This window comes from Salvelinus sp. IW2-2015, linkage group LG19, assembly GCF_002910315.2.
Source record: "Salvelinus sp. IW2-2015 linkage group LG19, ASM291031v2, whole genome shotgun sequence".
NCBI classification, from domain to species: domain Eukaryota; kingdom Metazoa; phylum Chordata; class Actinopteri; order Salmoniformes; family Salmonidae; genus Salvelinus; species Salvelinus sp. IW2-2015.
The window spans coordinates 10,504,426-10,529,420 of NC_036859.1; the positions used below are offsets into that span (position 1 = coordinate 10,504,426).

At 42.9% G+C, this 24,995-nt stretch overlaps 2 protein-coding genes across 5 annotated transcripts; both read left to right on the plus strand.

Moving 5' to 3' along the window:
* The first annotated feature begins 8,683 nt into the window (after positions 1-8,683).
* Positions 8,684-13,315, plus strand: LOC112081306 (zinc finger protein 572-like). 2 transcript variants are annotated; one of them, XM_024147672.1, is made up of 4 exons: positions 8,684-9,042; positions 9,128-9,228; positions 9,387-9,501; positions 11,953-13,315. In XM_024147672.1, exons 1-4 carry the CDS (start codon positions 8,835-8,837, stop codon positions 13,086-13,088), a joined length of 1,560 nt encoding a protein of 519 aa, XP_024003440.1. In that variant the 5' UTR covers positions 8,684-8,834; the 3' UTR covers positions 13,089-13,315. The 2 variants fall into 2 exon arrangements, with proteins under 2 accessions (XP_024003440.1, XP_024003441.1); XM_024147673.2 differs by having other exon boundaries at positions 8,685-9,228.
* A 98-nt stretch (positions 13,316-13,413) lies between these two features.
* On the plus strand, positions 13,414-24,933 carry LOC111979287 (uncharacterized). Of its 3 annotated transcripts, none has more exons than XM_024009722.3 (14): positions 13,414-15,746; positions 16,284-16,657; positions 16,776-16,878; positions 17,004-17,148; positions 17,620-17,702; positions 18,464-18,571; positions 18,677-18,795; positions 19,782-19,941; positions 20,154-20,251; positions 20,378-20,449; positions 20,635-21,321; positions 21,530-21,714; positions 21,794-22,515; positions 22,632-24,933. In XM_024009722.3, exons 2-14 carry the CDS (start codon positions 16,570-16,572, stop codon positions 24,187-24,189), a joined length of 4,128 nt encoding a protein of 1,375 aa, XP_023865490.1. In that variant the 5' UTR covers positions 13,414-15,746; positions 16,284-16,569; the 3' UTR covers positions 24,190-24,933. The 3 variants fall into 3 exon arrangements, with proteins under 3 accessions (XP_023865490.1, XP_023865492.1, XP_023865493.1); XM_024009724.3 differs by having other exon boundaries at positions 21,539-21,714; XM_024009725.3 differs by having other exon boundaries at positions 19,836-19,941.
* The last annotated feature ends 62 nt before the right edge of the window (positions 24,934-24,995 follow it).

Genomic DNA, 24,995 nt, shown 5'->3' on the forward strand with positions numbered 1-24,995 from the left:
TTTTATTTTTGTTTGAGTTGGAGATGTGAATCCAACATATAATTGGTTAACTTATCAAGTTAACAGGCTATTTATTGTATTTCAAAAGTGATATTGTGTTTGGTTGTCAACACACCCAAATACAGGAGGCGAGAGAGTCAGCTTTGGGAGTGTGGAGAAGAGCAGTTTTGGTTGAGTGACCTGTCTTGAAGCCTGACTGTTTAGGGTCAAGAAGATCGTCCTGAGAGAGATAGCGAGAGAGTTGGTCAGAGACAGAATGCTCAAGTGTTTTGGAAAGAAGGGATACCGGTCTGTAGTTTTTGACATCAGAGGAGTCAAGTGTTAGTTTCTTGATGAGCGGAGTGCCTCGGGCCATTTTGAAGTCAGAAGGGACGCAACCAATGATCAGGGATGAGGGAAGTGAGGAATGGGAGAAGGTCTGGAAAAGGGGATGGGGTCAAGTGGGCAGGTTGTTGGGTGGCCAGACCTCACTAGTCACAGTATTTCAGCTGGAGAGAGAAGGGAGAAAGAGTTCAAGGCGTAGGGTAGTTCTGTATGAGTGAGACTAGCTGACTCAATTGGCTGAGTGAATGAGGAGCGGATGTCATCAACCTTCTTTTCAAAGTGGTTGACAAAGTCATCCACAGAGAGAGAGGAGGAATGTGGTGGAGGATTGAGGGAGGAGAAGATTCAAAATAGTTTCCTAGGGTTAGAGGCTTGAAATGTAGAGTGATAGAAAGTAGCTTTAGAAGCGGATGCATAGGTAGAGAGGATGGAGTGAAAGGATGAAAGGTTCTCTGGAAGTTTAATTTTCCCCCATTTTCGCTCAGCTGCCTGCAGCCCTGTTCTGTAAGGTCGCAATGAGTCACTCAGCCACGGAGCAGGAGTGAATGGCCGAGCCAGCCGGGAGGAAAGGGGACAATGCGAATCAAGGGATGCGGAAAGGGAGGAGAGTAGGGTCAAAGAGACAGGAGGGAGAAGGATTTAGCAAAAGGGAGAGATGATAGGGTAGAAGAGGAGAGACTAGTGGGAGAGAGAGCGACGATTGCGACAGTGCATGACCATCTAGGTAGGGGCTGAGTTGCTAGTGTTGGAGGAGAGGGAGACACAAAAGGAAAAAAAGGTGAACAGAGACCTGGAGGGGGTTGTAGTGAGATAAGTAGGCGAACAGCCTCTAGTAAAGATGAGGTCAAGTGTGTTGCCTGCCATGGGAGGGTACTGGGAAAGGGTGAGGTCCAAAGAGGCAAGGAGGGGAAAGAGAGAGTTGGAAAGAAAGAAATTGAAGGCAGACATCGGGAGGTTAAAGTCGCCAAGTATGGAGAGCGGTGAGCCGTCATCAGGAAAGGAGCTTATCAAGGTGTCAAGCTCATTCAGGAACTCTCTAAGGGCACGTGAGGAGCGATAGAGGACAACAATGTTAAGCTTGAGTGGACAAGTGACAGTGACAGCATGGAATTCAAATGAGGAGATGGACAGGTGAGTGTGAGAGGAAAGAGGTGAAAAGAGTAGCCCTGTTCCACCCCTGCGACGACCAAATGCTCTCGGATTATGAGAGAAAGCGTAGTCAGATGAGAGAGCAGCTGGAATAGCAGTGTTCTCTGGCGTGATTCGTTCTCTATCAGGGCCAAAAGTCACGGGACTGAAAGGCAGCATAGGCTGAGATGAACTTGGCATTCTTGACCACAGATCGGCAGTTACAAACGCTGCCAAGGACCAGTAATTCCACATGGGTTGTGCGTACAGGGTACACTAAATGATACCTTTTTAATTTATTTATTCAATTAGGCAAGTCGGTTATGAACAAATTCTTATTTTACAATGACGGCCTACCCCAGCCAAACCCTCCCTTAACCCGGATGACGCTGTGCCAATTGTGCGCCGCCCTATGGGACTCCCGATTATGGGCGGTTGTGATACAGCCTGGGATCGAACCAGGGTCTGTAGTGACGCCTCTAGCACTGAGATGCAGTGCCTTAGACTGCTGTGCCACTCTGGAGCCCAAAAGGGTTGCAGCCAAGTGGTGGGGAGCATCTGTAACGCCTATAAGGAGAGGAGCGAACAGGTATAGAGAACACACACATAGTTGCCAGACCTAGTCTGGCTTTAATTCCAGGTTGTCTACAAATTAATAATTGATATGTTGGATTCACGTCTCCATCTCAACCAAAAATATCCCATAGGTGGTGCTGCCCAGCCTATTGTTGTCCCCCACAATAAAATCGGGGAGGGGACTGTGACTCTGTGTCCGTAAATTAGTCACACGCAATATCTCAGAAAGCACTGGCTCGATTTTGAAAAAATGTTTTTGACAAAAAATGATGCGTCTTGCCTGCATCATTCGTAGGGGAAGACATGTTTACTGTTGCCTTGGGGCTGTACATTTTGCCATTTTATAGTTTTTCTCCAATAGTTTCAACTGTTTTCAAACACTCTCTACAGAATAAAACCTACTTCCCTCTCTTTCTGTTCCTTTTCCCTCCCTATGGTTTCTCAGAACTAGAATTCCTGAAGCATCGCCTTGACAAGATAGCTTCTTATTCCTCAACATCAATATGCATGCCTGGAACCTCGCGGCAGGTAGCCTAGTGGTTAGAGCGTTGGGCCAGTAACTGAAAGGTTGCTAGATCGAATCCCCGAGCTGACAAGGGAAAAATCTGTTCTGCCCCTGAACAAGGCAGTTAACCCACTGTTCCTAGGCCGTCATTGTAAATAAGAATTTGTGCTTAACTGACTTGCCTAGTTAAATTAATACAAATAAATAAATTGTTTGGGCTCCAGACCTTCTCAGGTGTGTGCATTTATCTACGTCTGCCACACTGTCATAGAGACTGGATAACTGGCTGTGTTTTAGGTCCAAACAGTCTGGTGAGTGTGTCTCTGTATACTGTATTTTCTTTGATAATGCAATCTTCCAATTTCCATGCTTGTTTTTTGATTATTAATTGATTCATCACCATATTTTACAGTATGGTGTTATTTTCTGCTTGTGTATTCTATTTGCATGTCATCCAACAAATGTAAACTCCTGGAGTTTGCTAAATGGCATTGGCATTTGGGTTGGAACCGGTGCTTTGGTATGATGAAAATAGAGATATTTTGCCACCTGTGTGCAAATCAGCTATAATGCATGTACTATGCAATAGTTAGGGGAGACTGGGGGCAATTGTTACAGTTTTGTCTTTTAATCTATTGCTCAGCGATCACTTTAACTAGGCCAGTTATTTTTTTATTTATTAACTTACATCGGTCTCCTAATCATTCATACCGTTTATATGTCTGTACTGTACATAAGATGGTCGGATCACAATATTGATTTTAATCAGGAAAGTCCAGACGTTACATTTGCCCCTGTGCCAGAGGCAATTGTAACAGTAGCTGGAGTCAAACGTAACACCTAAAAAAATAAATCCACTTAACTGAATTATATTATGATAGACGATATTAATATTTTGATGTACGTAACCAATAATTACGGTAACACCCATGTTTGTGCATGACCGTTCGGTTCCTCTCGACATCATCTGTGCCCGGTTTTCCAAAAGTATCTTAAGGCTAATAAGTTCATCGTTAGAAATATGAACTTAGCCTTAAAATGCTTTTGGGAAACCGGGCCCAGAATAGTCTTATGGTGCCCAGATCATATCTGTTTACTACTTATTTAGCACTCTACAGGACCCCAAGGCTATTTCCAGTTAGAATTTGTATAAGTCATGTATAATTCATACACTCTTAAAGTTAAAATCACTTGTTTCATTTGGCTGCTTGGCTCAGGGTCATTTTAACACTGCATTACCATTGCACCCAATCCAGCAGTCATGACAAAACCTCATGTGCCTAGTAAGAGACAAGTGACACGTCATTCATGTCAATGTTTTTTCCTCACCCATCGACATACACACAATTCCCCATAACAACAAAGAGAAAACATATTTTTAGAAATGTTTTAATACTTTATTGAAATACAGAAATATCTCATCTAAGTATTCACACCCCTGAGTCAATATTTTGTAGACGCACTTTTGGCAGTGATTACAGCTGTACGTATTTATGGGTAAGTATCTAAGAGCTTTCCACACCTGGATAGTGCATCATCTGCCTATTTGTTATTTTCACATTTCTTCATGCTTGAAATTGGTTGTTGATCATTGCTAGACAACCGTTTTCAGGTCTTGCCATAGATTTTCAAGTAGATTTAAGCCAAAACTGTAACTTGATCTCTGAGGAACATTCACTGTCTTCTTGGTTAGCAACTCCAGTGTAGATTTGGCCTTGTGCTTTAGGTTGTTGTCCTGCTGAAATGTGAATTCATCTCCCAGTGTCTGGTAGAAAGCAGACTGACCCATTTGCTTTGCCACATTTTTTTGCAGTATTAATTTAGTGCATTGATGCAAACAGGATGCATGTTTTGGATATTTTATTCTATACATCCTTCCTTCTTTTCACTCTGTCAATTAGGTTAATATTGTGGAGTAACTACAATGTTGTTGATCCATCCTCAGTTTTCTCCTATCACATCAATTAAACTCTGCGATTATTTTAAAGTCACCATTGGCCTCATGGTGAAATCCCTGAGCGGTTTCCTTCCTCTCCGGCAACTGAGTTAGGAAGGATGCCTGTATCTTTGTAGTGTCTGGGTGGTTTGATACACTACATGACCAAAGTATGTGAACAGTGGATACCTGCTCGTCGAACATCTCATTCCAAAGTCATGGACATCAATATGGAGTTGGTACCCCCTTTGCTGCATTAACAGCCTCCACTCTTCTGGGAAAGCTTTCCTCTTGATGTTGAAACATTTCTGCATGGACTTGCTTCCATTCAACCACGAGCATTCGTGAGGTCGGCACTAATGTTGGGTGATTAGACCTGGCTCATAGTCGGCGTTACAATTCATCCCACGTGTTTGATGGGGCTGAGGTTAGGGCTCTGTGCAGGCCAGTCAAGTTCTTCCACATCAAATCAAATCTTCCACAGCAATATCGAGAAACCATTTCTGTACGGACCTCGCTTTGTGCACAGGGGCATTGTTATGCTGAAACAGGAAAGGGCCTTTCCCAAACTGTTGCCACAAATTTGGAAGCACAGAATAGTCTAGAATGTCATTGTATGCTGTAGCGTTAAGATTTCCCTTCACTGGAACTAAGGGGCCTAGCACAAACCATATAAAACAGCCCCAGACCATTATTCCTCCTCCACCAAACTTTACAGTTGGCACTATGCATTGGGGCAGGTAGCATTCTCCTGGCATCCACCAAACCCAGATTCATCCGTCGGACTGCCAGATGGTGAAGCATGATTCATCACTCCAGAGAACGAGTTTCCACTGCTCCAGAGTCCAATGGCAACGAGCTTTACACCACTCCAGCCGACACTTGGCATTGTGCATGGTGTTCTTAGGCTTGTGACCGGCTGCTCGGCCATGGAAACCCATTTCAAGAAGTTCCCTACGAACAGTTCTTGTGCTGACGTTGCTTCCAGAGGCAGTTTGGAAATCGGTAGTGAGTGTTGCAAATGAGGACAGACGCCCATCAGCACTCAGTGGTCCCGTTCTGTGAGCTTGTGTGGCCTACCACTTCACGGCTGAGCTGTTGTTGCTCCTAGACATTTCCACTTCACAATAACAGCACTTACAGTTGATCGGTGCAGCTCTAGAAGGGCAGAAATTTGACAAACTGACTTGTTGGAAAGGTGGCATCCTATGACGGTGCCACGTTGAAAGTCACTGAGCTCTTCAATAAGGCCATACTACTGTCAATGTTTGTCTATGGAGCCTGCATGGCTGTGTGCTTGATTTTATACACCTGTCAGCAATGGGTGTGGCTGAAATAGCCGAATCCACTAATCTGAAGGGGTGTCCACATTCTTTTGAATATATATACTGTACATCATCCAAATACTAATTAATAACTTCACCATGCTCAAAGGGCGATTCCAAACTCCAAATGTTTTTTCCCATCTATTTATAGGTGCCCTTCTTTGCGAGGCATTGGAACACTTTTGTGGTCTTTGTGGTTGAATCTTTGTTTGAAATTCCCTGCTCAACTGAGGGACCTTACAGATAAAGGGGTTGAATACTTATTGATTCAAGACATTTCAGCTTTTCAGTTTGAATTAATTTGTAAAAATTTCAAAAAACATAATTCCACTTAGACATTATGCGGTATTATGTGTAGGCCTGTGTCAAAAAAATTATATTTAATCAATATGAAATTCAGGGTGAATGTGGAATGTGGAAAAAGTCAAGGGGTGTGAATTCTTTCTGAAGGCACAATGGAGCTTGCATGGCTGATGAAAATTATGCTAGTTTGAACTATTGGACATTAATACTCAGGGCAGTATATGAAAAATACAGCCAGTGGTAAAAAAAAAATATTGTGAGATATTTAGCTGTAACTTTTCAAGCAGGGAGACAATCTAAATGGGCATGTACTGTGTTATTTTCATCACTCTAGCTTGTTTATGTTTGTAGAAATTGAAGGTGTTACAATTGCCCCCCGTCTCCCGTACTTGAAATATATAATGAAATTACGTTTATTTGAAGTTTACATGAAACTAGTTTATCGTCTTTGCTCCCCAGCTGTGTCAAACAAGTTATATACCTTTTTCTATCTTTTAATAAATACCATACCACATTTTCAGAATGGTTTCATTTGGTTGTGTCGATGAGAATGGAAATGACAATATTCAAGACGATATTTGATCATAAACCATGAGTTGTTAAGAATGGTTGAAGAAAGTGTTTTTGTATTTTACATTTTACCACAGTGCGTCGTGCATTATGCATCTATAGCCTTTTATGTATTAATAACCACGTAGAATTAGGAATGAGAATATTAGAATGGACATGCACCTTCTTATGATGGTATAAAGATCAGCCATTTTGGTCAAGGAGTTGGTCAATCATAGACCTAGTGGTATTAGACAGAATGTCGAGACCCTGCCTGTGGGGGGGGAAAACTGTGGTTACTTAGGTTACCCCATTGGCTCACAGCAAAAACGTAACCTTTTTCAACCGCTATTTTCTTGTTGTCTGCTTGTTTTAGTCAATTACAAAACTACATTTAAGAAAAGTACAACATGTCTAAAGAATACTTTTCAACATTGTCTGCTCCCTAGCATTCTCACTACTTAGAAAAACGTTATATTGTAAGGCTTTCCTCATGCCCCTTTTCATAATGATACTAGCAGCCACTTGAGTGAGTGCTAGCTAGCTACCGACCGGAACATGAAGCTAGCCAAGACCAACAACACAAACAAACAAACGGACTATACAGTTACATGTAGTGAATGGAGTTACAAATGGTCTGTACTAAACAAGTTTCCCACTTTCCCACACCTAATAGCTTGAAGCCATAGGGCTCTTGTCACAGGCTCTATTTCCCTATGTAGCATTGCAAACCGTAGGTCAGGATTTTTGACCTGGCAACATGTACATTGAACAACAAAGCAGCTTTTCGGCATGATTTGTTATTTCTGTGTAACAAAAAATCTACGACGAAGTTGCCTCTTTTACAATGGGGGTCAATAAGAAAGAATGTTAGTTTCCCCCAATTTGTAAGCGTGGTCGAGGGGAATTCCTTTTTATTATGTGAATACCGACTGGGACTATGGTTTGACAGTGCTGTGATAAGATATTGTGTAAAGTAATGAATTTGAAATTATGCCAACATTCCATTCAAACAATGCAGTCACTCCACAGCCATACACTGGCTGAAATCAGTTCATGACAGGATATTATAAACTGGGTGGTTTGAGCCCTGAATGCTGATTGGCTGAAAGCTGTGGTATATCTGACCGTATACCATTGGCATGAAAAAAAAGTACTTTTTTACTGTTCTCACTGTTCTAATTACATTGGTAACCAGTTTATAATAGCAATAAGGCACCTCAGGGGTTTGTGGTTGCGTCGTGCATAAGAACAGCCCATAACCATGGTATATTGGCTATATACCACACCTCCTCGGGCCTTATTGCTTAAGTAGCACTCACAGCTTTCTCAAGAAAACAAGAATTTAGACATTGGTCTGTTTACATATATTTTACGGGCTATTTATACAGCAAATTGGGATAAAACCAGTGTAAACTGTATTTCTAATTATATGACAATAGTTTAGGTTGACAATACTTCTATTACACAATTTCTGATATACGTATATTACATCCCTTACTTTTTATTTTCCTGCATAAGTAAATTATGCCTCTACTGCCATTCATTCCAATTAGGCTGGTTTGGATTTCTCCCAGACCAAAATGGCTGCTATTTTAGAGCTAATGAAATAGCCCGCTATAGTAATATAATATGATATCCATGTTAATAACCATGTGAGCAATTGCACTGCATTCCACTCCACCTTCTCCTACTAAAAATAAAATAAAAACGTAAACTTCTTCTTTTTTTGTTGTCAATATATGGGTACCCTACATGCAGACTAGACAGACCCTAGTATATGCCTTGCCAATGCTAATTCTACCAATTTCAAAGGGCTGTTGCAGTCTCATACTTACGGTAATAAATACCTACGTCACGAGTTGAGCCGAAGTGAGTTTGCTATTGCGCACGGATCTTCCGCATTAAACATTGGGAACATCTCAATTGCTTTTTTCTCTGGTAATCTCTCCTCGTCTCCTTCTCAAAACCCATTGGATCAGAATGTCAGAAGGGCGGGACCTCTGGCTTTTTCGTTCAATGGATTTTGAGAAGGAGACCAGAAGAGAGGACGCGAGGAGTATAAAATTGAGATTCTCCCATTGTTGCCATTTATCAACATTACGTATTGATATTGCACATTAGCTTGTAAATTGTAGACTATTTACTACACACAGAGAATAGAAATCTGTAATTTGGACTAGACAAGATGGCCAGCTGCAATTTTCAGTCGCAGTTGTTATCCATTATGGAGGTATTAGCTAAAGCAGCTGTAGCAGAAATAAACAAACGTGTTGATGATAGCTGTGCAGTTATACGTTTGGAAATGACCCAAAGCCAGCAAGATATTGATGTTCTGAAAAGGAAGTGTCAAATGATGGAAAGCGAGCTGAAGAAGACACGAGTCAGGAGAAAAGGTAGTAGATGTGTTATTCATGAAAAATTGTGTGTGAATATCTGACTGAATACAATTTTTATTTTATTTTTTACCCATGGCATCAGAGAGATCGTCATATCCAGTCAAGATTGTTTTGAACAAGCAAAGGAGTAAATCACAGTGGAGAGATGGAGAGATGGCTGTTGAAGAGGACTCTCAATCCCAGGTGTGATACATTACCTTTTACAATTACAGAGACCTGACCTCTTGGATCAATTCTGTTATTGGAATATTAGGAGAATTTACAGCTTTTGTGTGATTCATGGGTATGAAAAGGGTTAGATATGCTGTGTCCAGAGTAATAACCTCAGTCCCCTGTTACAGCCTACAGATGTGGAGCAGAGAACAGAGACTGAACCCATACTGATCAAAGATGAGGAGACAGCAGAGGATGTGTGGAAAACGGACCCTCAGGAAGAGCTCAGGATCACTGGAGAGGGTGGGTGTGACCATAAGGGGTACTGCTCTGTCTATGAAAGACTGTGTGGGTGTGGTGGTATGTGTGTTCACTGGCGTCAGTTCAGCTAAACCTAGGGCAGGGGTTCACAAACATTTTGATCGCTGAAAACTCTCGTGACCCCAACCATGTGAAAAAAAATATGTAATTAACAGCCAATGTTTACTTTTTGGGGGGGGGGTCAATTGAAAAACATTCTAACAATATTTCTGATTGTCTTCTCAACTCATCATCACATATGTTTAATGTGCGGCTATGACAGTCAATTGCAAATTATTGTATCTTATCTCACCACCACTAATGAGTTGGGTGTTCTTGATGCATGTCGTGTCAGAGCTTCTCAAAGTCAGGGGGCGTGGTCGACAGTGTGCAACTCGTCTCTGCTGTCACATCCAACCTGGACGAGAGTGCTGAATCCAGCTTCACACAGATATGAGCTGGCGAAGGGTACCATGAGTGCTTTCAAGACAACTGGGAACTCTGAAAAAGGTCAAATCATGACGTCAGGGATATTCAGGTCGGATAGTAGTAGCTCTAGAAAGAGGCCCGAGTTACCGAGTTGGAATTCCAAGGATTTTTTGGGAAGTCTAAGCTCATTTACTGCATTTCTACACAATTTAAAAACTCTAAAATGCTACTTGAAGGGCAGCAAAAACAAACACAAATGACCCTAGCCATTAATTATCACCTCAATATTAGGTTTAAAGGTCTGTGAAATGGCATATACTGTACAATATCAACCACTACTCAACCTCATCATTAATTAACTAATTTACTTGTGGAACGGCGCATACAGTGCAACATGAAATAGATGCATAATGCAGACAGCGACTTCAAATGCCGACATCCATAGGTGACGCATGAGTTTTAAGTTTGGGAAAGCAATTTTGTCAGCATAAAATTGCACCTTTTATAATAAAGGATTGCATGCATCTATCATTGCATTTTCAGACTAATGTAAGATAGGCTACTATTCCTAATGTGATGAGTTGATTGCATAGTCATAATTTTATGTAACTCAATCACTGTTTGCAAATCAGACAGTTCTGAATAATGTATGCCTGAGCACGTAGTGACATAGAGTAGGCCTAATCAGAGACGTTTCTTCTCCTTTCTTTGCAGAGGAAAAATGTGGTCTTTTATAAACTCATTTCATGCAATTCTACTACACTTTATATTACTGGAGACATAAGCAACATCTTTTTAATATGACACATTAGTAGTCATTGTAAATAATAATTTATTCTTGACTGACTTGCCTAGTTAAATAAAGGTTAAATAAATAAAAAATACAGTAAAAATAGCCTAATCTGCTGACTGACAAACGGAGCAGTAAAAATGACCTTGTCTTGAATGCAACCATCTAATCTAGGCCGAAGAAAGTGGGAGACACAAACTGTACAATATATATTTTTCACCCCAAAAAACTTTACAGTGGTACTGATCCAATGATAAAGACAGTGAATATGCTCACTCAGCAGGGATATGGCCGATACCCTCTGCTGGTGCCAATAAGATAAGAGACCGTTCGCTCAATTGGGAGTTGAGAATTTTGATAACTAGAGACAGATTAGTCTCTTTTCTTTGTCTTCTCTTTTCAGCAGTAGCCATTTGCTTTCTAAACTATGTTTTTCCTACGATTTGTATTTTGAAATATTGTGATAGGCATATTTCTATTAAACTGCTTTTCACTGACTGCTGCAACATAACAATCAGCTATTTGGTTGGCTATTTGCTGCACACGCTGACAAAACTGCGCGCTTATAACAAGCCACAGCTAATTTTAAAAAAGAAGCTAATGGTCCTCTGTGGCCAAATCATGCCCTCTGGTGAAGTATTTTGAATGATTGTATTTATTTCTGTATAGGCACGAGTAATTGTATAGGTCATTTTGGCAAATTCAATTTTGTGTTGGGGAAGTTTATCCCTAGCCTATTGTAGGCTGACAACAATGTGAAAGTAACCGTTGCATAAAACAGCTAGCCACAAAGCCGACTTGAATTGCCAACATCAAATTCAAAGCAACGGCGCACTGCCTAATTGGCTGACCGGCAAAAAAAACTGTCTGGCACTGTGTGCTGTCTGAGAGGATGATGGGCAGGCTGGCAGCTTCTCTCCGAGCGAAGCTTCGTATGGTCCGAAAGCCAGCCAATCTATGTGCTAAACAGCTGTTACATTTTAATCGGGATTGGAATGATTTAGTCTACTTTTTGGTAGCCTACTTTTACAATTTTAGTCTTGACCTAGGACATAGTGACTGCCATACCCAACTGACGCCCCTGTGCACGTTCCAAATTGCTACATTGGTGTTGTGTTTTATGTTCTGGCATATGGAGTGCACGTACACATGCAGTCAATTCTAAAGTAGTCATGTTTTGCAACCGTTAAGGGTCTTTTGTAATGTTTATTTTATGTTTATTCCCAAATCTTTAGAGTCTGGTTCCAAGGCTGGACAACCACCATCCTTTGAGCAACGGCGCTGTGACGAGGACTTCATTTCACAACCCAACATATCTTCTGAAGACTCCGTGGAACATTGCCCCAATTCTGATGGTCCAGAGGAACCAGGCACACCCCGGCTCACATCTACAGAGGTGTTCAGCACAGAGCAGCACGGACCAGATGAGGACTCACTAGAGCTAGTGATGGTGAAGGATGAGAAAGAGGAGGAGCTGGATCAGACCACGGCCCTGGCAGGACCTGACCAGTTTGTCATGGATGAGACTGATGGGCAGCTGTGGACCTCTGTGGATCCAGGCAGAGACACTGACCCTGATGGCCACCCAGATTTCTCCTTTCATGGCGCAGAAGAGTACTCTCAGAATATCTCAATTTTTCCATCTCACAGTGGGCTGCCATCCCTTCCTACTATGACAGATGGTGTAGGGCCATCGGTTCACTCTTCTAGAGGGAAACGACATGCTAACATGTTCAGTACAGCAGCACACATGAAAAGACATGTCAGGACATTGGCTGATGAGACTAGACAACAGATGCCAGAAGGACAGAGCAGTGAGATGCTGAACTCAAATAATGATGGAAATAGTTTAGCTCTACAGCCAAGGCAGCATCAGTACAGGGCTTCAGAATCAACAGTGAGAATGAGTGAGTGCATGACAGGGTCAAACATGGCCACCACCTCCACCTTCTCTGGATACAGCCTGAGTCGCAGTAGTTTTAACATGGTGAAGAGAATGAGGACTCAGTGGAGGTCGGGCGGCACCACTGAGAGGCGTTTCAGCTGCACCTTCTGTGGGAAGAGCTTCCAGCGTTTCAGCCAGCTCAAAGAACACCTCCGAAGTCACACCGGAGAGAAACCGTACACCTGCGAACAGTGTGGCAGGAGTTTCACTAAGCAGTGCAACCTGATCAGACATGCTGTGGTCCACAGCGGGGAGAAGCCCTACGAGTGCACACAGTGTGGGAAATGCTTCACCCGGCGCTCCAGTATGAAGTCACATCAGAGAACTCACATAGGAGAGAGTCCAGTGTCTCAAAATGTGGTACCCGCATACCCTGCGGATCCACACACAAGTTTAATGTTGTCTCAGACCAGATGGAACAAATAGTAACATAATTGTATAATTTTTTGGTAACATTTTCTATGTGAAAATGTAGGCAGAAGTTATTTTGAGACATTCTGACAAGCTTTTCCTCTCTAGATTTTTTTGACTGTTGACTGCACCTCACTTTCATTTTCACAACCTATTTACAACTGGTAACATTGTGTATTTGTACCACAAAATCATAAAAAACATGTTTATATTCAATTAAAAGAATATATATGAAAGAGTCATTTAGGAGCCATTTAGGATGTATTGTCTAGTTTGTGTTTGTCTTTCTGGGATGTCACTTGCCACAAGGGGACAGTCTCATATCAGGTCAGGTTAATAAATCAACTCAACTTGATTTCTCAAGTTATATTTTCACTTTACTCTGCTGCTGCCTTAAAATGTTAAAGGTGCACTATGCAGAAATCGCTCCGCCATTTCCTGGTTGCGAAAATTATAATAGTGTGCCTAATTTCAGTTGGTGACAAAACAAGCAAGTATAGTGTAGAGAATCATTGTACAGTCGTGGCCAAAAGTTTTGAGAATGACACAAATATTAATTTTCACAAAGTCTGCTGCCTCAGTTTGTATGATGGCAATTTGCATATACTCCAGAATGTTATGAAGAGTGATCAGATGAATTGCATTTAATTGCAAAGTCCCTCTTTGCCATGCAAATTAACTGAATCCCCAGAAAACATTTCCACTGCATTTCAGCCCTGCCACAAAAGGACCAGCTGTCATCATGTCAGTGATTCTCTCGTTAACACAGGTGTGAGTGTTGAGGACAAGGCTGGAGATCACTCTGTCATGCTGATTGAGTTTGAATAACAGATGGGAAGCTTCAAAAGGAGGGTGGTGCTTGGAATCATTGTTCTTCCTCTGTCAACTATGGTTACCTGCAAGGAAACACGTGCCATCATCATTGCTTTGCACAAAAAGGGCTTCACAGGCAAGGATATTGCTGCCAGTAAGATTGCACCTAAATCAACCATTTATCGGATCATCATGAACTTCAAGGAGAGCGGTTCAATTGTTGTGAAGAAGGCTTCAGGGAGCACAAGAAAGTCCAGCAAGCGCCAGTACCGTCTCCTAAAGTTGATTCAGCTGCGGGATCGGGGCACCACCAGTACAGAGCTTGCGCAGGAATGGCAGCAGGCGGGTGTGAGTGCATCTGCACGCACAGTGAGGCGAAAACTTTTGGAGGATGGCCTGGTGTCAAGAAGGGCAGCAAAGAAGCAACTTCTCTCCAGGAAAAACATCAGGGACAGACTGATATTCTGCAAAAGGTACAGGGATTGGACTGCTGAGGACTGGGGTGAAGTCATTTTCTCTGATGAATCCCCCTTCCAATTGTTTGGGGCATCTGGAAAAAAGCTTGTCCGGAGAAGACAAGGTGAGCGCTACCATCAGTCCTGTGTCATGCCAACAGTAAAGAGCCAAGGGAGTGGGCTCACTCACAATTTTGCCTACAGAGCAGCCATGAATAAAGAATGGTACCAGCACATCCTCCGAGAGTAACTTCTCCCAACCATCCAGGAACAGTGTGGTGACGAACAATGTCTTTTCCAGCATGATGGAGCACCTTGCCATAAGGCAAAAGTGATAACTAAGTGGCTCGGGGAACAAAACATCGATATTTTGGGTCCGTGGCCAGGAAACTCCCCAGACCTTAATCCCATTGAAAACTTGTGGTCAATCCTCAAGAGGCGGGTGGACAAACAAAAACACACAAATTCTGACAAACTCCAAGCATTGATTATGCAAGAATGGGCTGCCATCAGTCAGGATATGGCCCATAAATTAATTGACAGCATGCCAGGGCAGATTGCTGAGGTCTTGAAAAAGAAGGGTCAACACTGCAAATATTGACTCAACTTCATGTAATTGTCAATAAAAGCCTTTGCCACTTATGAAATGCTTGTAATTATACTTCAGTATTCAATAGTAACATCTGMCAAAAATATCTAAAGACACTGAAGCAGCAAACGTTGTGTAAATTAATATTTGCGTCATTCTCAAAACCTTTGGCCACGACTGTACAATCTAAACGGCTGTGAAATATCTTTTCCATAACCAAAAATCTTGTATTTTCAGCAGTTTTGAAGCTGGTGTACAAAATCGAAAGTAAAAGACACAAAAATGAAACTTAAGAACGATAATCATAGAAGTAGCGCACATAGAACAGATCTACCGCTTCTTAGACTTGCCTTCAATGAGAACGACATATCTATAACTCACATTTCTATGTGCGTTTTGTCGGGTCGCCCAAAGAGTTACATATTGCAGCTTTAAGTTATATGTCAACTCAAAACTAGTCAATAAAATATTTAAGTATAATTTACAATACATGTTCATTAAGCTTCACATTTTACATCTGGAAACTACACTTTTACTGTGTACATTGTCTAATCTGACACTACACCAGTACTGTATAAAGCTGGTAATCTGAATCAAAGGTCATTAGATACTGTAGATATCTAAATAGATTATAGAAATTGATATGCTTGTTAGTTTGAATGATTTACTTGTTCATTGATTTGCCAGTCAACAGAGGCGGAGATATACAGAAAGAGAATGTGAGAAAAGGAGAGACTCAGGAAGTCAACAGGGGAAGTTTAGTGGTTTCTTGCGTCATTGCTTGCTGCTGCTTGGTTGTGCCTGTGCAGAGTGAAGGTAGGAACAGTCTTAACTCTCTTACTCTTTCTTATTCTTGTTTTTACCTGTAAGTCACCCCGACACGGGACAAGAGTAGCAGTGACACCAACACATCCTCCGATGTGGGATGGTAGGGGTCAGGGGGATGGAGAGGTGGGGTCAGGCTCAGAGGCTTTATGTTCTACGACAGGCCTGCAGTCACAATGTACAGTTAAATGGACTTCAGCTGTAGTGAGAGGGCCCCAATTGCCACGAGAGACAGAGAAGAGAGGGTCACAGAACAGTCAGAGACTTGGTTTGGGGTGTCAGGGTGTCCCATCAACATAGAGAGGCTTGATTGAATTTGAAGTGTCCCCAGATCACAGCACTGAGAGGGCGACTGGGAGTATTGGGGTGAAGGGTGTGGCTTGTTCATTTTGTGAAAAAATATATTGGTGGAAAGTGAAGAGTTATGTATGCTGTAGATTGTGAGCGATGCACAGTTTGATTTGAAGTGACCACATTAAGTGTTGTGTTGGTGTATACATATGATTTTGCTGGTTTCTTACTTTACAGAGTGCCACAAACACAACAACATACCGCATGACCCAGCAGAATAGCTTAACACAGCTCAGTATAGCACAGTAAAGTAATGCACTTCACAGAGTTAAACATAAAGCACAATAAAATCCAATGAAGAAAACAACACCGCCTGTAATATGAACAGCACATTGTAAATATATATGAAATCCACGTTACAATTGACCAATTCATACAGAAAATACTAATATTAAACACGCACATACACACATAGTTAACAACAGGGCTGAATGTGAGAAGTTGAGGCAGGAGAAAATAAGAGATGCGGAGACTCCGGAGAAAAGGAGGGAACAATGAGAAGGTGTTTGGCTGTCACCTGTTGGACCACCTGGCTATAACCTGTCAGGAGAGTAAGTCCCAAGTTCCCTCAGTCTGTTAGAATATGTTGTATCTGAATAAGTTAAATATTAGCATCCTGGTGTTCATCCCTGTCAGTTCCATAGTATTATCATCTTGTCTGTCTCTCAGTTCCTCAGGTGCTGCGAAGCTGCAGTGAATTCATTGAGAAGCATGGGGTTGTAGATGGAATCTACAGGCTATCTGGGGTGTCATCCAACACACAGAAACTAAGGTAAGCGTGTGTGTGTTTGTGCCTCGTATGTGTGTGTGTGCACGCTCCTGCGTGCTTGCGTGAGTCCGTGCGTTTCTAGGTGGTCAAGTACAGCAGTGAAATGTAATGTGTTTGTCTCCAAACAGGGGTGAGTTTGACAGTGAGGGAACCCCAGATCTCAATAAGGATGTGTACCTGCAGGACATTCACTGTGTCAGCTCTCTCTGCAAGGCCTACTTCAGAGAGTTGCCCAATCCTCTCCTCACATACCAGCTCTATGACAAATATGCTGTGAGTACCTGTCTTACTTGATAGTAATTCAGATACATGGACACCAGGGTTGCATTCAGTTGGAGCGAAAAGGAGAAAGCATTCTGACACGGAAAAGGAAGTGTTTCTATTGGACATGTTCAGGAATGTTCAAAATGTTTTCTCCCATTTCATACCCACTGAACGGGACCCAGCATTAAAGAGATTGAACGGGACTCACTTACAAATTCGTACCATATTGTACGAATTGGAATTCGTGTCATACGAATTGCAGGAGGGATAAAAGTTCTTATTTTTTTAAATTGCAGGACGTAATATATCATACGAAATGTATGACGTTGTACACAATTGTTAAAACATTTTTGGGACCTGTGTTTGGCTTGTGAGCGCTAATTTTAAAACTACTGGCTGACATTATACAAAACCTTTATAACGCATCTTTAAGATGGCATATGGCTTTATGTATCAACCTCACACACCACTTAACCCCAGGAAGCTGTGGCAATTCAGCTGGAGGACGAGAGGCTGGTGAAGATCAAGGACGTGCTGAAGGAATTACCCACTCCCCATTACAGGTAAACCTCTACCTATTCAGCTGTTTTTCATAGAGAAAGAGTAAATGTTTGCTATGTGTAACCGGCGTGAAATGGCTAGTTAGCGGTGCACCCTAGTAGCGTTTCAATCGAAGATGTCACCTTGAAGTAGTTGTTTCCCTTGCTCTGTAAGGGCCGTGGCTTTTGTGGAGCGATAGGTAACGATGCTTCGTGGGAGGCAGTTGTTGCTGTGTTCAGAGGGTACCTGGTTCGAGCCCAGGTTGGGGCAAGGAGAGGGACGGAAGAAGCACTGTTGCATTGGTGCCGTGACCCAAATCACTCAGTTGAGCTTTGCCCAGCTGATGGGGTTGCTGCAGAGGAGGAGGAGGTCAAAAGGGGGGGTGAGAGTAACTGGTGTGAAATGGCTAGCTAGTTAGCGGTGCGCGATAGTAGCATTTCAATCAGTGATGCCACTCGCTCTGAGACCTTGAAGTACTTATTTCCCTTGCCCTGCAAGAGCCGTGACTTTTGAGGAAGCATTAGATAATGATGCTTTGTGGGAGGGAGTTGTTAATGTGTTCAGAGGGTCCCTGGTTCGAGCCCAAGTTGGGGCAAGGAGAGGGACGGAAGGAATACTGTTACATATGTGTAACATTGCTGGAACCATCTGTTTGTAACTAGGGGGACTGTACATTTTGCCATGTGTAGTTTTTCTTCAATAGTTTCAACTGTTTTCAAACTAACTACAGAATTAAACCACTTGCCTCTCTTTTTGTCCCTTCTCCCGCCCCCTGGTTTCTCAGAACTCTAGAGTTCCTGATGCGTCACCTTGTAAAGATGGCTTCTTATTCCTCACACACCAACATGCATGCCCGGAACCTCGCCATTGTTTGGGCTCCAAACCTTCTCAGGTGTGTGTATCTACATGAGAGAGAACGACATGAACTAGATAGAGATAGTTTAAACATTGTGTTTGCATTGTTCAATGTTGTTTAACCCTCTGAGGGTGTTTGCAGGTCAAAAGACATTGAGGCGTCAGGGTTTAACGGTACTGCAGCCTTCATGGAGGTGAGGATCCAGTCCATCGTAGTGGAATTCATCCTCACCCACGTGCCCCAGCTGTTTCCTGATTCAGGTACATCACCTCTTTCTCGCTCTCTCTCTCGCTCTCTCTCTGAGAATATACATGAAATAAAAATTATTCCTCATCGATCTACACACAATACCCCATAATGACAAAGCAAAAACTTTGCAAATGTATATAAATTAAATACAAATGTATATAAATAAATAATTCCATACCTTATTTACATAAGTATTCAGTACCCTTTGCTATGAGATTAGAAATGGAGCTCAGGTGCATCCTGTTTCCATTGATCAACCTTGAGATGTTTCTACAACTTGATTGGAGTCCAGCTGTGGTAAATTCAATTGATTGGACATGATTTGGAGCAATGATAAATGATAAACGGAGCAAAGTACAGAGAGATCTTTGATGTAAATCTGCTCCAGAGCGCTCAGAACCTTAAACTGGGGCAAAGGTTCGCCTTCCAACAGGACAATGACCCTAAGCACACAGCCAAGACAACTCAGGAGTGGCTTCAGGACAAGTCTCTGAATGCCCTTGAGTGGCCCAGCCAGAGCCCAGACTTGAACCCGATCAAACATCTCTGGAGAGACCTGAAAATAGCCGTGCAGCTACACTCCCCATCCATCCTGACAGAGCTTGAGAGGATCTGCAGAGAAGAATGGGAGAAACTCCCCAAATACAAGTGTACCAAGCTTGTACCGTCATACCCAATAAAGCTTGAGGCTGTAATCGCTGCCAAAGGTGCTTCAACAAAGTACTGAGTAAAGGCTCTGAATACTTACATAAATATGATATTTAAGTTTCTTATTTTTTATAATTTTGTAAAATAATCCAAAAACTTGTTTTTGTTTTGTCATTATGGGGTGTGTAGATTGATGAGCGAAAAAAAACAGTTTTATCAATTTTAGAATAAGGCTGTAACGTAACAAAATGTGGAAAAAGTCAATGGGTCTGAACACTTCCCGAATGCACTGTACACTCACTCATAATCTCTCATATCTCCTCTCTTTCTTGTTCATCTCCTTATAAAGGTATTGGTCTGGAGTGTCTTAAGTCATTCCCATCTCCCTCTATACACAATCCAGAGAAACCTTTATTCCGGGCCATTCCATTCCAGTTAGGCAATATCAGCCCAGGGGACGGCCCCCCAGCCATGCGTTCATATCACGCCATCATCGACGGCACAGACAAGTAAGCAAATTAACCAAAGAACCAAAACATTTCCAATTTATGACAATGTAGTAGTAGGGAGTAACAGTATAGTGGTTGAGATAGGTAGAGATTTAGTGGTCGCAATCGTAAAAGGTAGACTAGTACTAGAGGGGATAGTTCTTCTTCCATGAACAGTTCACGTGGTGAAGAAAAACTCCTGGCCCCAGTAACAGTAGTAACATTCTCTACAGGAGGAAGGGATCTCTCAAGAGCAGGAAGTGGAAGTCCATCTTCAATTTAGGAGGCAGACTCCAAGACCCGAGACGAAGGAACAAGAACTCAACCAAAGGTATGCACCCTCTCCCATAAGAATCAGTGCCACACTGATGTTGTTTACTTTCAATACAATGCATAGCTTTGCAATGGTAATAATGATTAATTTGAGTTGTATAATCATCTCTCCATTTCTCTGTAGAAAAAGAGAGAACTGTCTTAAGGCCAGCCAAGAGCATGGATTCCCTGAGCTCAATGCCCTATTTGCATGAAGGTACACATCCTTCCTTGTTTACCGACTCCTTATCTATAATGTATAGATATTGGTGAACATGTTTGTAGAGTAATCCAAGCATGCTGCTAAAGCATACTTACATTTCTGTGTTCAGTAGTACTATAGGCTTACACTTATGACAGTTTCATCTGTGGACTAATGTGACTGTTTACCATACCTCACAGGTTCCAGACAACGAGCCCCTTCCACTGTCATGTCCCCCCTGGCTCAGCCCTCTCCCTGTCCCCAAGGTGGTGCTGATAGAGGGGCATCCACTAATGGTAGTGATGTGGGCAGCGGATATGCTGTGACCTTCCGGAGGGGTCAGGGGGCTAGTGTGAGTGTAGTGAGCGGGGGAGCAAAGGGCAAATACAGTCGACTGGACAGTCACTGTAGTGGGGGCAACAGCACTGAGGCTCTGCAACCCCCATCCAGATCCCCAGGACTCTCCAGCAAAGCGGACCGGCGGGCAGGGATACACATCTCCGGACCTTTCTCAGTCACCGTCCCCCTTCACATCACATCAGGCCTGGCCTTTGGGGTGCTGCAGGGGGGTGGAGCAGAAAGGGGCAATCATAGCAGAGATAAGGGGGAGGGTGAGAGACAGGAGGAAGGGGAAAGGCACATCCGAGTGGAAGTTGTGGTGGAGGACGAGACTGACGGAGTCAACAGAAGAGATCAAGAGGTATCGGAGGAGAGGAGAGATGAGGCAGAGGATGATAAAGTTGAAGGAAAAGAAGACAGAAGAAAGGAGGAGGAACTGAATGGGGACTGTGTATCTAAGCCATCAGAGGAGAGGGGTGAAGAGAGTGAGGGTGGAGGAGAGGATACAGTAAACGATGAAGAGGAGGATGAAGAGGGAGAACACATGGGTATGTCTGATCATTCATATATTTTAACGATCATAACACATTTGCGCAATAAGGGAAATGAAACCGTGATTGTAGTAGGATTATTGATCCTGTTTGGAGTGAGTTTTCTAGACTGTTTTGAAAATGGAATTATTGACAATTGGTAATATACAATCTAAGTTGGATAGGCCTTTTGTGTTAATATGTAAAATCTACATTTAATTGTCAGAAATCAAAGGCTCTGTGCAGACTGCCCTGGATTCTCCAAATGGTGTCAGAAATGACGCAGTTGCCACAGATGTGCCGTACCCTACGACGATGGAGGAGGACGATGCACAAGTCCAGGACTGCCCACTAGACTTTCAGGATACTTTTGGATTCCTGGACCTCATGGACAGCAGTGCCTCCACCAAGGTGTGTGTGTGTGTGCACATGTGTGTTTCATAATTTAGTCATGATTCTAACCTCTCTTCTCCATCCTCTCTCCTCCCAGATGTTCCAGGCGTTCTCAGTGGAGCCTCATCATGGGGAAGATGAGTATGAGGACGAGGTGGAGCAGAGATCCCCTGAACTCTCACATGACAAACCAGACTCTGTCACACAGCCACCTGTAGACACACAGACACAAATACAGACAGGCTGCCAAACAGAGACACACACACTGAGGCAGACACAAACGCCCACACACAGACCTCTAAGCTTTGATCAATATGTACGAGCCGACAAGTCAATGAGTCTACCTTACATGTCCAGGCCCTTCCTGCCTGCTCGGTGCTCTTCCTCTGAAGAAGAGGATAATGACGACAAAGATGCTGATTACGACAGAGAAGATGAGGACGATGATGACATGTTCTGTAAAAGTCTACCTTCTAGTTTGGTGTTCAACAGACTGACATGGAGTGGGCCTCAGACTGACGTGGAGAGCGCTTTGTCCCTCCCTGCTAAGCCCTCACAACAATTGGACAGTGCTTCTGATGACAGACCAATTCCTATGGACCTATCACAGAGTTCTGAGGCCAGAATGCCTACTGAGCACTTGGACATTGATTCCCCTGATTGCTGTAACCCATCAGAAGAGGTCTTGAGGCATAGCAAGGCTGAAGAAGAGAATAGACTGGAAGCGATAGACCTGTTGGGGGAGGAGGATGCAGGGCAGGATCCAGACAACCAGGAGAAAGACCAGGCAGACACACTGACGAATACATGCACAGAAAGGTAAGCCAAGGTGGGTTAGGAAGTGACTCAAAGTGAAGAACAGTATATCAGGATAAATGTACATGATAAATGTTACCTGTCATCATAGAGCTGATGTCTTACTCCTCACTTTACAGCACTGAGATACAAGAATGTTGTCACTCGGTTGAAACGAGCATGACGAAGGAAGAGGACATTGAGAGGGGCCTCGCTTCAGCGTCCTCATCAACTGACTGTGAGGAGGCCTCACTGCAGACCACTGCAGAGGAAGAGGACACTGGAGTTCACCTGCAGCTCAGAGACGAGGAGGACCTGAAGAGTCACTGTGGTGAAGGTGTGATTTCAGAGGGTTACAATGGCGATACCGTGAGCGAAGCCGAGAAAGCAGATTCACAAGAGCATTTACTCACTGCCTGTCGTATAGTTTCCTGTGCTGAAGAGCCAAAGAACATACTCAATGAGCGATCGGAGGTAGTTTCAGCTGGGGGCGCAATGGAGCAGCCTGAAAATAGTGCTGAGAGGGATAGCGAGGGAAAGGAGGAAGATGTAGAGGAAGAGATGGAGGAAAGAGAAGATAGAAATAAGGGAGAATTTAACAAACAAGAAGGAGAGGTAACAAGAACTGAGACTGAGAAGAGAGAGGTATTAAAGGAGTTGGAAGAAACAGAAGGGGAGGACTTTGGGGCGAGGGCGCAAAGAGGAATGATTGAAGAAGAGGAAAGGATTGCAGGTGAGGAAGGGGAAGTAGGAGAAGAAGACATTTATGAGATAAAGAGCATATTAGCCAGGGATGACATGATGGAAAGTGGAGAGAGGAAGGATAGGGAAGGGGAGACTGAGGAAAGTAAAGTTATGGAGGAGGTGATAGAAACCAAAGAGGGAGAGAGTATTAGAGTACAGCAGAAAGAGATAGATAAGGAAGGAGAGAGTAAGACAAGTGAAGAGATGAGTGCAAAAGAAGAGACGAAGCGAGAGGTGGAAGGAGTGGATACCATGGGAGAGACTGAGGAAGAGGCAGCTGAAGAGGGGATGGAAAATATGTTGATTGATAATGAGGAGCATAAACAGGACCTAGAGGCACAGCATGTTTTAGAGAGAGGAGAAAGAGCTATAGATCTGATGAAGGATGTTGCGGGAGAGGGAGATGAGGAGGGAGATAAAGAGATGGAAGTGGGAGGTGTAATCAGGGACGAAGAAGGAGATAGTATACATGTGGTCCAACAGGAGACAGAGGAACATGAATCAACAGGGCCAGATAAGGAGAACCAAGAGAGGGAGAATGAAGGAGAGACAAAAGACCAACTACAGATACCAACAATAATAGAGGAAAGTGAGGAAGAACTGAAAGAGGTCCAGATTTACATCAAAGAATTGAATAAGGGACAGAAGGAAGGGAGAGGTAGTAAAGTGGGTTCTGAAAAAGGGGTGGGGAGAGTGCTGGTCAGGTCTAAACAACAAACACCCCCTAAAGTGTGTCAATCAAGATCAGTGCCAATGGTACCACCCAAGCCACATCACTGCCGAATAACTTCACTGAACCTCAGACAAGAGCAGCAGAGGGAGAGGAGAGCGGCAGACAGAGCCAGGGGGGAGGGAAAGGTACACAGGGCTTTGGGACAGCAAGATAAGGACAAAGAGAGAAAGATGGAAGGGAAGCCAGAGCATGACAAAGTCTGCGAGACAGAACAACAGTGAAATTTGAAAGGGGAAGATGAGGACAGAGGCAAAAGGGAGTGGCAGGAACAGTGGGGAGGGGAGAGGAGGAGAGATGTGGAAGAGGGGGGAATGAGAGACATGATGAAGAACAGTCAAATAAGTATGTGTTTTGATGAAGCTGTTGAAATGGAAATCAAGAGAGGGAGTGAGGAAGAGGGAAGCAGTGAGAGGGAGAAACAGAAAGATTGAGGATATGAAGTACAATAAAGAGAAAGATGTGGACAAAGACGCCAGTAAATGTTGTAGTCATCGACTCTGTCTGGACGGTTAGTATACAACTGATCATTTATATACAATATATAAATACATTAAACATTTAATTTTTATTATACTCCCTGTATAATTCAGCCTGGGTCTAGAACCGGCCCACTCAGATTCAGGGCAACTCAGAAAACTGATCCTCCGCACTCTCTCTCTCTCCCTCTGTAAATGTCCCCCTTTTTGTTGCTGCTTTTAACCTATTAATGTAACTTACCATTTTAACTGCTTGGTTTTAATCAATCTGCAAAGAGTTGTCAATGTACACCAAGTATGGAAATCTCAGGTATCACATCTCATGCATAAGCACAATTGGTGTTGTTAAGAGTGAGCAAGCAAATGGTGAGAAAGCAAATGTAATAACTTTTTAGGAGTTAATGATTGCTTAATGATTGTCTAGAGATGTTTTTAAGGGCAATGTGTCATCATTTGTGTCAATTCCATTAAACAATGCATTTTCTGTTTTATTTGTTTTTGTAAATAAACTTCTTCTGCAAAGAAAAGTGGTCGTCGTATTTGTATTTTCA

Coding starts and splice junctions, on each gene's coding strand:
- LOC112081306 (XM_024147672.1), top strand. CDS start 8,835: ATGGCCAGCTGCAATTTTCAGTCGCAGTTGTTATCCATTATGGAGGTA. Junction 9,229..9,386: donor AAGAGGACTCTCAATCCCAG/GTGTGATACATT, acceptor CCCCTGTTACAG/CCTACAGATGTGGAGCAGAG. Junction 9,502..11,952: donor GCTCAGGATCACTGGAGAGG/GTGGGTGTGACC, acceptor CCAAATCTTTAG/AGTCTGGTTCCAAGGCTGGA.
- LOC111979287 (XM_024009722.3), top strand. CDS start 16,570: ATGCGGAGACTCCGGAGAAAAGGAGGGAACAATGAGAAGGTGTTTGGC. Junction 20,252..20,377: donor GAACAAGAACTCAACCAAAG/GTATGCACCCTC, acceptor ATTTCTCTGTAG/AAAAAGAGAGAACTGTCTTA. Junction 22,516..22,631: donor ACGAATACATGCACAGAAAG/GTAAGCCAAGGT, acceptor CTCACTTTACAG/CACTGAGATACAAGAATGTT.